The sequence below is a fragment of the Aspergillus fijiensis genome (genome assembly GCF_003184825.1).
Source record: "Aspergillus fijiensis CBS 313.89 unplaced genomic scaffold BO72scaffold_25, whole genome shotgun sequence".
NCBI lineage: Eukaryota > Fungi > Ascomycota > Eurotiomycetes > Eurotiales > Aspergillaceae > Aspergillus > Aspergillus fijiensis.
The window spans coordinates 12699-24146 of NW_024469001.1; the positions used below are offsets into that span (position 1 = coordinate 12699).

The 11448-nt window shown below is 52.1% G+C and overlaps 2 protein-coding genes across 2 annotated transcripts; one reads left to right on the forward strand and one right to left on the reverse strand.

Moving 5' to 3' along the window:
* Positions 1-1086: 1086 nt before the first annotated feature.
* Positions 1087-2232, forward strand: BO72DRAFT_468772 (uncharacterized protein; the record flags this gene model as incomplete). The annotated part of the gene is made up of 1 exon (XM_040946924.1): positions 1087-2232. The coding sequence occupies one exon, from the start codon at positions 1087-1089 to the stop codon at positions 2230-2232; it is 1146 nt and encodes a 381-aa protein (XP_040800933.1).
* A 2034-nt stretch (positions 2233-4266) lies between these two features.
* BO72DRAFT_477626 (transcription factor TFIIIB subunit BRF1) lies at positions 4267-10667 on the reverse strand. The gene is made up of 10 exons (XM_040947457.1): positions 8372-10667; positions 6361-6560; positions 5996-6294; positions 5667-5937; positions 5600-5615; positions 5462-5539; positions 5277-5393; positions 5046-5184; positions 4792-4921; positions 4267-4710 (listed from the first exon to the last, which is right to left on the reverse strand). Exons 1-10 carry the CDS (start codon positions 10260-10262, stop codon positions 4552-4554), a joined length of 3300 nt encoding a protein of 1099 aa, XP_040800934.1. The 5' UTR covers positions 10263-10667; the 3' UTR covers positions 4267-4551.
* Positions 10668-11448: the final 781 nt, after the last annotated feature.

Below are 11448 nucleotides of genomic sequence, written 5' to 3' on the forward strand. Positions count from 1 at the left end.
CGGGCAGGGACCTCAGATCAGGGCTGCGACGCGCGGACTGGCCTTTTCTTGGAGTAGCCGCTGTCATCCAATCACGGACAGCCAACACTCTCAATCTCCACTCCTAAGTTCAATTCAGTTGCATGGATGGGTTGCCCCAGGCAATTGTCCATTGACCAATAATGGCTCCGTCCTTACTGCTGCTGTGCTGCTTGATCCGAGGGTGGGTGGATCCCTGAGGCCTCCTAGCCTCAGCCCAGACTCTGTCGCTGTACTCCGTACCGTACCGTGTACTGTACCGTGTACCGTACCGTCACACGCAAATCCGACCATCGCTGATCCCAGCAGACCACCCCCATCAGAAAGGGTAAGTTACCCCCATGTTACAGTATTGTGCAGTATTGTGCAGTAACTGAGACAAGGCAAATCCTGCTCTTCGTGGAATCTCTCCGCATCGCAATCGCTGGTTCCGCATCCGTCAGCAGTCAGCACTCACTCACTGCACTCACCTGCACTCACCACTGACTTGCAGCACTCATCTTTCTTTCTCCCGTGCACTGCCAATTCCTCTCAGCTCTCCCTCTCTCTTCTCTCTTCTCACTTTCTTGGGTTTCTCACGCGTCGCTTAACCCATTCATCCACTCATCCATTCATCTTCTTCCTTCTCCTCCTCTACCCCGTGATTCTTCCGTCTCTTGTTGGCTGCCTGTCTCCGTCTCGCATAACCCTACCTTCTCCCTCTTTCTCTTCTGTTATCTCTTCCCGTCTCTTCTTCCTCTTCTCTTTCTCCTCCTTCCTCCATCCATCTCTTCTTCCTTTTCTTTCCTCATCACATCGTCTACTACATTCCGCACCCTTTCAATCTCGCCTCACTCTGATTGAATCCTTCAATTCTCTTCTCATCCTGTCTCTTCCTTACACCATCTCCTCGTGGCCTACCTATTCGATCTTACCTCCTTCACTTAGGGCTAGATTCCTTCACAGCTCGGATCTTTGCGCTCAAACAGGTGGTTCTAGCTTATTGTGTCCAGCTCACTAGACAGAACAGATTCCGTCTCCCAGCTCTTTTCGTAGTCTCCTGCGTTCCGCGGCGATTCCCTGCTCGTCATGTGTCCCATGATGCTCAACAGCCTCTCCGACGGCCCGGCCATGGTCCTGTCCCCTCCCCAGGAACACGCTTTTATTCAATATCCTCATCAGTCCCGCTTCAATCCTGGCGCTGATGCACACCGAGGGCCATTTTTCGCGAATGGCACCCGTGCGTTTGCAACTACATCCAATACCTTCACCGCCAGACCCTCCCGCAAAAGGTCGCGAGATGATGTCGGGTATGACGATGAGGTTCGAAGCTCTGGCGGACCTGTTGTACCAGCTCCAGCCCCCGCGAAGCAGGAAGCAGAACAACCCATCTACGGCCCGGGTATGGTTCTGCTGAATCCTCGTACCAAGATGGCTATCTCTGCCGAAAGTCAAACCGGCACTTGGTACGAGGAGACTGCGGAGAAAACTGTCAACAATTCTGCTCCGGTGTCCTCTCGATCGCAGATGCTCCAATCCGGCGCAGCTGATCCTCTCAGTCGCAAGTCTCAGCGCCTCGATCCTTCCGCCCCGACTGTGGACGACATCACTCTTTCCTCCATCCAAAGCCGGCTCAACGATACCAGCAACACCGACGACAATCGTCGCATTCTTCCCGCTAGCTCGCGCCTTTCTCCAGAGGAGCCCACAGTCGACGACGCTACCCGCATGTTGGGGATCAGTTGGCAGCGGATCGTGACTGAAGACTCAGACATGGCGGCGGCAGTGCGCGGTTGGAAGAAGTACATCGACCGTCAGTTTTCCGCATACCTCATGGATTCCGAGATCCTCATGAAGAACCGAGCATTGAACGCCTATCTCGTGACCGCACGTCCTCTGACGCCCATGGGTCCTGCATTAGTGCCTGCCTTCTTCCTCTTCAGCGATGACCTCACTCAGGCTCAACTGGTGGGCTCTAACTGGGACCTCTGCCTCCAAAATCTGCGGTCCAATCCTATTGTTTTCGAAGGAACCCAGATTCTCAGCGCCTCCGACAGGCCTGCTCAGAGCCTTCCCTCCGCGGCCCCGCAGAACCTCCTTGGGGCTACTCAGCAGGAGCCTGGTCTACCTCTCTTGCAAACCCTCTGTGCCCAGCCCACCATGGTTGAGACCGGCCTTGGTGCTGGGTTAAACAACAGCGTAGGAATGGGGACGGGGATGGAGATTGACACGTAAAGCCAGCGCAGCATCCGGTCAGCAACCACGACAACATCTTCAAAAGTTTGCGTACAAACCGACAAAAGACCGATTCAACGACCTCGATAATAGGCGAACGCAAAAGCACCACCGACGGACTAACCTAATTCTCATGTTTTCGGGCAGCACTTCATATTCCTCTCTTCGATCACGCCCGTCCGTATCTCATTGATATATGTTTGTGAAATCTTTTCCTTTTTTTTTTCTCTCTCTCTTCTTGGACATCGGCGTATCGGGACTGGACGGTATAGGACATGGTGGGATAAGGCTGGTCTCATGGACTTGGAGGCCGTTATGGGCATTTCGACTCTGTATTTTTCATATTTGCCTTTGGTTTCTTTTCGTTTCCTTCTCGTTTGTCGATATTTCCTTGACATGTCTTTGATGTGACATCCGACATGATCTTAACATTTTTTTGGCATAAGAAAAAAGCAGAAAGAAAATATGAAAAGATAAAGAAATGACGAAGGTGAGCCGAGTGTCAAGTTGTGTAGAAAGTGAAAGAGGGGAAGTTGGTTGGGTTGGAATGGTTGGGTCGCGGCGAGATCGAAAGAGCGGTCAGTCCGCTCTCCGCCCTACGATTTCCCCAGGGTATTGTAGCCTAAATCTCGCAGTACTGCCAATTCGTTCTCTCGCTTCAGTCAGCCCGTTCATAAAGGAAGATATATGATAATCACCGTAATCGAGACGGCATCTGCTGTCAGGTCCGACCGAGCATCCTTCTCCCAAGGATGTCATGTCATGCCGAATGCTGAACAAGAACCAGCAGCAGCAGTTGGCCCTGCTCGACCTGTTCCTTTTTCTTTCCGTTAAGGCTTGTCTGCCTATAGACAACAGTCAGTCCGAACGCTGGTATTCTAGCCTATGAAGTTCAAGCACACCCCAAGAACTTACTGCCATGTACTTACCGTATGTACTGTACCCTCTTTCCCCCGCAATCAACCGCCCCGCAATCGACAGACATCATCACCTAATCGCTCTCTCGGACCATGTAAAAGAAGGCATTATCCTATAGATAATGAGTGAGTCGGAGCTCGAGGATCTGCAATCGACGTCACTTGCCACCACTACAATATCATATAACTACCCCTGCGCCCTGCAACCCCAGCAGCAGCGGCAGCGGCAGCGGCAGCGGCGAAGGGGACGGGGACGGGGAGCGGGTTGGTTAGGGCTGGGTGGGCTCTTAGCTTCTTCCCATGTCTATGTCTATGCCTACCTAATTTACTGTACCTACTGACTTGTAAGTTATCTATCCTGATACTGCACAGGACAGGACAGGCCAGTACAGGACAGTACTCAAGGCCATCGATCGAACATGAAGCTGGAGGGAGAAGGGGCGGGGACACGGGGGCACGGGGGGGGGGGGCCTGTCCTCGTTCATGCATCTGTATAGCTCAGCTCCTCAGCTCAGCTTTGATGCATGCACGGATAGTAACTGTACTGTGCTGTACGAACTACAAGACCGCAGCATGGTCATATGTCGTTGATCTTGCTCGGTGTCTTGACTTGCCGACAGAAGGGGAGGGGGAATTATGGGCGATGTTGTGGATGGTGGATGGACTTGGACTGAGAATCCCAAGGTAGTAGCCAAGTCTAGCTATAATCAGGACATGCTTTTGCTCTTTCTTCGAGAAGAGAGAAGGGGGATGTATTCGATTGTGAGACGAGAATAATAGATACACTCCAGGAGTGAAAACTGATGGGTGGGTTTTCGAATGGATGGGCAGGCTGGGTCAGCGTCATGCATGCACTGCAGGATGATATTCGGACGGGGCTTCGGAGTATGGTTTATAGATCATACAAGGAAGGGGAGCCTATATATCGACTTTCTTGACTACTTTCTGCGTTTCGTTCAGGCTCTTTAGGTGGCTGAGGAGATGAGAGGTCGTAGCGAGGAGAGACTACCTCTACCTGGTATAGGACGCGACTGATACTGAGGAAGCCAGCGACTGAGGATAAGTAGAGGGAAACCATCATAAAATCAAACAACACATCCAGGTACATGTCTCAATGCTTTCATCCTCACAGCTGTCATTCCGGTGTATACCGTGGTGGAACTATTAACTTGTCTAGTACTTGGCCCTACAGGATATAAACTATTTGCTAAATACTGTCTTGAACTACGACAAACCAACTCTGACCCTTCACATCAATAACGCACATCCTATCGTCTCACATCTCACATCTACCCCCCTTCTTCAACCAAGAAAACCCCCACCGCCTCACCGAATCTCTGCTCACCACACAGAGGCCCTTTCACATCCAATTCACTCCTCGAGGACCTTACCTCAACACCACTTAACTCGCAGGCTTGATCTCCGTGACCTCCGTGCAAGTCACCGATCCTTTAGTAGTCTCACTCGACCCTTCCGGTTGGTACGGCTTCTTATCCATGAAGAGTTGGTCGATGTTTTCGAGACTCATGTTCGCCGTCTCAGGGTAGTAGAAATAGATGATCTGGCCCAGCCCCTCCCGCATTAGACTGCACACCACGCAAGCCAAACACAGAGAACCATAGGGGAAGATCAACCAACTCACCGGCACAAACAGCAAGTTGAAACACATGAAGATAAGATACCCCTTCCATTCCAGATCCTTGATGAGGACGGGCGCGATCATGGCGACGAAGAAATTCCAAAGCCAATTTGCCGAGATACCGATGGCGGACCTAGAATCGGGAATTAAAAATAGCTCTCGTTATCGTTCTCATGGAGTTGAGTTGGCAGGGGAGCCACCGGCTGGAATGTGGTGGGTGCAGTTTCATTGTGGTTGGGGGCGGGAGCATTTCGTACCCTTTGTTGCGGACATGCAGGGGAAGGATCTCCGGTCCATACACCCACGGTATGCAGTTGATGGAGGCTCCGAAGATGAGCATGAAGAGGAAGAAGAATGGCACTGACGCCGTGGCCGTTGCTCTTTCGAGATCGGTTCCTGGGAAGACGGAATTTAGGATCCCTGATAGTTCGACCATTTGCCTGATTTGGCAATCCACAACGGAAGAGGCTGGGGCTTTTCTTTTTTACCTTTGAACGATAGAAGAATGGAGATCAGCAGCATGCACAGGAACTGGCCAAACGATCCCCACATCATTGGGCCACGACGTCCCAGGCGATCGGCGTAGAAGGTGGGATAAAAGGAACCTGGGGTGCAGGTGGTTAATGGTCCTCGTCCCGATGATCCAATCATGGTCTCAAAGGTGAGAACATACCTATGACAAACATGAGTTCGATCACTCCACCCAGTAACAGACTGAGCTTGGCATCGAGACCCACGTTATATTGGAGAACTAAGGTGGCAAAGTGTCAGTAGCCATCGCGCGGGTGGGTGATGAGTCTTGGGCTTCTACCGATTGTCGAATAGGTCTAGCAAGCTGTCAGTAGTGATGGTGGTTGTTTCGAGCTGTCTCAACTTACGACTATCACGTTGACACCACCCATCTGGTTAATGAATTGCAGCCCATAGGCCAGCAAGACTCGTCGACCGGTGTGAAGCTCATCCTTCTTAAAGATCTGAGACCATTTGTACTCCCCTCGAGCGTTGTCAGCTTCGATGGCTCGGCGGATTCCTTCTGCTTCCTGGATAACTTTTGGGTCATCCGCTTGTCGGTCGTAGAAGTCGCAGAGCACATGCAATGCTGCGTCCTCCTTTTTATGGCGATACAGCCATCGGGGACTCTCAGGGAGTCTATCTATCGTCAGATGCACTGTCTTCACCAACTACGTCTAACGAAGTGGGAGCTCACCCAAGGATAAGAACAGAAACACCAGCTGCGAGGAGAAGTTGGCAAGCAATCGGGAGCCTCCAGCTGATAGAGCCGTCGACATAGCTCAACCCGTAGTCGAACCAGTAGGCCACGCAAATGCCAACACTGACTGCAAGAGGCTGGCTGCAGACATACATTCCTCGTTTCCGTGCATCACATAATTCCGACTGATACACCGGCACGGCTGCTGTCATCACACCGGTTCCAATGCCCGTGAAGAAGCGGGTCACGAGTATCTGAGTCCTAGAAAAGGAACAGGTTTGGGCTGTGCCTCCAATCTGCACGACAAGGGATTCGTCCGTGTTAGCATAGTCCTCGTCACTGACATATAGACACTTACACACCATAATCACAGCCATCGAGAACCACATCGACCTTCGAAATCCAAGCTTATCACTCCGTAGGAAGGAGATCACCGTCCCAACCAGACATCCCAGGTTGTATATGGCCACTATGAATCCCACCATGCCCGAGCCAGGGTTGTCCACCATGGCAAGGAAATCCTCATTTGACACAATCCCCGAGTATATCCCCTGATTGTAACCTGTAAAACACCAAGAACCAAGTCAGCCGCACCGCACTTTTTGAGACCAGTTCGAAGTAACCCACCGAAAAGAACAAACGCTAACTGGCAAGTGAACAAGATAGCCATGCGAAGGCCGAAGCCCCGGCCATAAATGTTGAGCTTTGCCATTATCCCAGTCAGAAGAATAGGAACCGGGCAAGCTTGAGCAAGCGCAGATAATCGGCACAACCGTCAATATCTCAGGCAGTATTTATACGTATGTAGTCCTGAAGGACTGGATTGCCATTGAAGACGATGGTAAGGGGGCTCAACGCGGAGTGGGCTGGCTGTGGATCCGGGACACATGGACTTGGTGCACGAGAGCCAACGTAGCATGACGACTTGCTGGCCGACTTCCCTGGAGCAAGTAGCTAATCTGGGACCGATAGCTGAGGCCATACTAACCTCTTAGAGACCAAGCGACGACCCTCCATACCAAAGGGTTCGGCTCTTTACCGGAGTTACCACAAAAGTACGGTGGGCAGGAGCCATAGTGCGAGGATCCCAGAGTCAGACGACGATTATGGTAACATCCAGTAATTCTATCCGGCTGTCTCGTGCATTCTGTATCGGGGAGAAACCCTGCCTCACACATTCCTCATGGCTCACGGAAGGTTGACTTCCGACTAGGAACGACGCTATATCTGGACATGGAGTCGCGGTTTCAAGGAGGCGAGGGTGTAACCAAAGATCACCAGCAAGGTGTCGTGGTCATCCGATTCAGAATTGACGTTGGACTTGAAGTGTAAATCTTTCGAGTGGAAAAGTGTAGAGCGAAGGTATAGCTCGAGCAGGGGTTTCCATGGAGCAGCTGCCTAAATGTGAACCTTGGCAGCATCTTTCAGAGTCCAACAAGGTCAAATACCCCTTGCCTTGGTATTGACTAGAGCTTAGAAGGTTCTGGGGAGTCCCTCTGCCTGAAGAAGCCTCCTCTCATTGCCGAGAAGCCAGCGTTGTAGTTCTTGGGCGCTTTGATGACGGCCATGGGCGAGGAGCTGCTCTCTTATCGTTTGAGGCGTCCAGGCTTAGGCTGCGCCCATGTATGCTGCAAGCCTCAGAGTTCTAAGGCTGATTCCAAGAACTGGCCAGACTCAAGCAAGACAGACGAAAGATCGAGGCGATTGTTGTCAAGACTTTCTGGTCTCACGTGATATTCACATAACAGGAAGGTGGTCAAATCCTCAGCTCAGTCCAGATTAGGCCAAAGTAGGGGCTTTGAAATTCATTCAATCCGTTGAGTTCTTCAGCTCAGCTTAGGCTTGGAATTGGTTCTTACTTTTTATGGATAGGTTGATCAAACCTGGAATGGTAGTTATTAGTTCGTTGCCAGCTAGTGGAAGCTCTGTTTTAGCTATATATACATGCCCTGGATATCTTATCGGTTTCCAAGATGATCTGTTCCTGACTCTAAACTCAGTCACTATCATAGTAATCACTTCCTTCATCGTAGTAGTCTCCGTAGTGTCCTGCGAAAGCCGCCTCAACACCGTCCTCCGCGTCCTCTTCGTCGTCATAGTCGTCTTCCTCCTGTTCGTCGTCTGAATAACCACTTTTCTCACCGGCAGCAGGGCCCAGGGCCTCCTCGTTCGCAGCCGGTTTCTCTGTTGTGGTGGTTGAGGGGCCGGGCTGAGTCGCTTGCTGTGCGGGTTCACGCACTGCAGGTGGCACCGTGGACGACACCGCAGGCACAGAAGGCGATGCTGTCGAAGCGGCTGCAAGTCCAGCTCGCCGAGTGACCGCTTCGGGTTCGATACTAGCGCTGCGCCTCGAAAACACACTCTGACTACGACTTCGGCTTCGACTGAGACTCTCGGCCTTCGCTTTCGAAGATTCGTCAGCGCCTCCATCGTCGAAAAGAGAATCCAGAAGTCGGTAGTTGATCTTTTTACTGAACCCTCTGCGTTCCAACATTCGCCGAGTCGCTTCAGCAGGGGTGGAGGCACGAGTACTTCGTCCATCGCCATCTTCTCCTTCCCCTTCGAGATACGTGACATCTCCCAATCTTCCCTTGCGGCGTTTCCGGGGCTTGTTGACTCGGCCGTCGGCGCCAGGCTGGTTTTCAGCTTCTGCTAGGGCGCGTTTCAAAGCTTTGGCCTGCTGTGCTCGTAGGTAATCTTTGTTTTCATGCACCCAAATTCGCTCCTTGATTTCGACTTCGGCGGGAGTCAGCAAGCAATGGGCCACTTCTGGGTCTGATTCAAACTCGGCAGCATCAATTTCTGTGCTGTCCGAAACTGGTGGCTTGGGCGGAATGACAGTGCTTTCGACCATATTCGAGCCCTGTGTCAAATAGGAGGCCATTTCATTCTCAAGCGCCTCTTCAGACGCAACCTGTTCGGCCGATGGAAGGGGGAGTTGAGGTCTTTTCCCCTTAGGGCGACCTGCCGGGGCGTCTTCTCCGAATTCGGACGTCGCATCGCTGGTGACGGAGGCAGTCGACTGCCGTCTTTGGCTGAGATCGGTTGCCATCAACGCCGGGTCAATGGGAAGGTTGGGAATCGCGAAGCCATCGGAGTCGACCCGTCTAGGCTGCTGCGCCTCTGGTACGTCGCCCTCGATTTCAGCCGCAGTTTCGGCAGGTTTTCTCTTGAAGGACCGCGATGGTTTCCGACCCTCTCTGGATCGAGCAAATGAGGGCGGGTCGTGTGCGTTTTCCAGTTGGACCGAACGGAATTGATCGACGGTTAGCTCACCACTCTCGGTCGAGCTAAATTCGTTGAGTCGTTGACTGATCGTGATCTCGGTGACTTTCACCACGTAGACAACTTCCCGGACCGTGCGGCGAAAGTTGTTCATGCGGGCAGCAAGAATCAGCGCTGCACCACAGATACCAGCAGGACGACGACCTGTAGTCATCCAGTCGCGGTTCATGCGCTGCACAATGCGCACAGCTTCGCTAGCGACCTGCATTGTGCTAGGTCCGAATTCAAGTTGTTTGGCGAATCTATAAATCAGACTCTCGGGATCAATGGGGTTCATGAGGAAGATGGTACCTCCGAGGCGTAGCTCCTCCAACAAGGCCTTGTACGTCCGACCTAACTTGAAGACGTTCAGCATGAGCACATCAGCAAAATCGATGAGCATGACCGTGTTGCCGTCCTGTCGGCGGCAGGCGATGTACAAGCTGACCGCGGCAACAGTCTTGGTTCTGCGACCTTGAATGAAATTCAGGCCGACGGCCAGCTTGAACACCTGAGTGGCTGCCTTTGAGGCACTCTCTGGGATCATCAAGGCGCGAGACAGCTGCGTGATGTACCGATTACCGTTGGCTTCAGTGAGCTCACGGCTCTCTGTGCCTCCATGGAACCGGCCAGGGCCCGTGCTGCGAACATGTGACTGGTCTTCACCGACAAATGTTCCCTGAACGACGGCAGCACCGGAGGACGTTTCACCGAAGGTGACTTCGGAGACAATGTTTGCCTCACTAATGACAGTACCACACCCGGAACAGACCTTCTGGCCGTCATCCTCGACGATATGAGGGGCCGGACAGCCTGGGTTAGGACAAGTAGTCGTCTTGGGATGGGTAGTCGGCCTGACCGGTTGAGGCCGGGAAATCGGCTGTGGCCGCCTGATGGGGGTTGAGCCTGTTGGCTTGAGACTGGCCAGACGTCCCATGGGGGGGGCCCTGGGGCCAGTTCTGGGCGGCATAGGCCGCATTCCAGGTCTTGGGACGGACATGATGAACTAAGCGTGAGGGGATTGCCCCGCGAAGAAGGGACAAGGGGCTTGAAACGAGGTCGATAACTGCGCCAGATGTTACGCCATATGCTTGAATTGGCGTAGATAGATGGTTGATATGATCGGCGGGAGTTCCGAACCAAAGCCGGAGTTCGGGGGAATATGGAGAGTATGAAAGAGTAGGTGGAAAAATGGATAATAAGGGATGACAATGAAAGGGGAGGTGCGGGGTAACTCCGCGCAGATCTTGCAGCTGCACCGATGACTGTGTTACGCTGATGCGAACAGCCAGGGAAGAAGAGTGATGTTGGTTGAATATCTTCGTAAGATCGCGAAAAAGATAAGACGTGTCGGACACGCGTTGTAAAGTGGTGAAAGTCGCGATAAGTGGTTTTTGGTTGGAGATGAAGGGAGATGGAGGGGGGAGAAAGAGTGAGGTGAAAATTGCAATGGGGAGGACGCGGTGGCCCAGCGGAAAGGTCACGTGTCGCGTCCACGCGTAGAGAGTTGGAAAACTCTCCCATGACTCCCGTTCGATCCTCCTTTCGCTCTCTTCTTCTTCTTCTTTTGCATTTTCCACCAAGCTTCCAGTTTCACCAAGCGTATCGTCTCTCTCGTCTTTCTCAACTATCTAGTACCGGGGAATTCTCCAGCCTGCATGACACTCTACAATGGCGCTGATTTGTAAAGGGGCTTTCTTGGTCGAAGCGACCCACCTTCTGCCGTTTGCGGGCGAGTCTGATCTATTTCAATGTTCTATTAAATCACGATCTAGTCTACAGTATTGTCAAGCAGAAAGGTAATGGGTAGTACTATGGTAAGATAAATTGCGGTGGACTGTAGTTATAGACTGCCTAGTAAGTACTACGAACGAGTACTTCGTAGGCACAATCTAATCAGATCTCGATGCATCCAAGCTTTTTGCCACTCAGTCCTCCACACTCTGGAACACCCCAAGGAACCTCATTGCCTCGACACCATCTCTAAGACGCAAATTGTAGAATCAGGCTTTGCTTGTTGTTCATGATGCATAGCTCACTGAGCCCGGTCTATAAATCTCAATAATTGACCTGTTTGTCGGGTCAAATCAGCCTTGCAGCATAGAAGTTTTCCTGACTCATCCATCATCTCCGGGCCTCGTTCTGGAATGCGCGATTTGTGCGTTCTTTAGAGCTTCAGAGTCTTT

Coding starts and splice junctions, on each gene's coding strand:
- BO72DRAFT_477626 (XM_040947457.1), bottom strand. CDS start 10,262: ATGTCCGTCCCAAGACCTGGAATGCGGCCTATGCCGCCCAGAACTGGC. Junction 5,185..5,276: donor CATTCTTCTATCGTTCAAAG/GTAAAAAAGAAA, acceptor CCGTCTTCCCAG/GAACCGATCTCGAAAGAGCA. Junction 4,711..4,791: donor TCAACTTGCTGTTTGTGCCG/GTGAGTTGGTTG, acceptor GGGCTGGGCCAG/ATCATCTATTTCTACTACCC.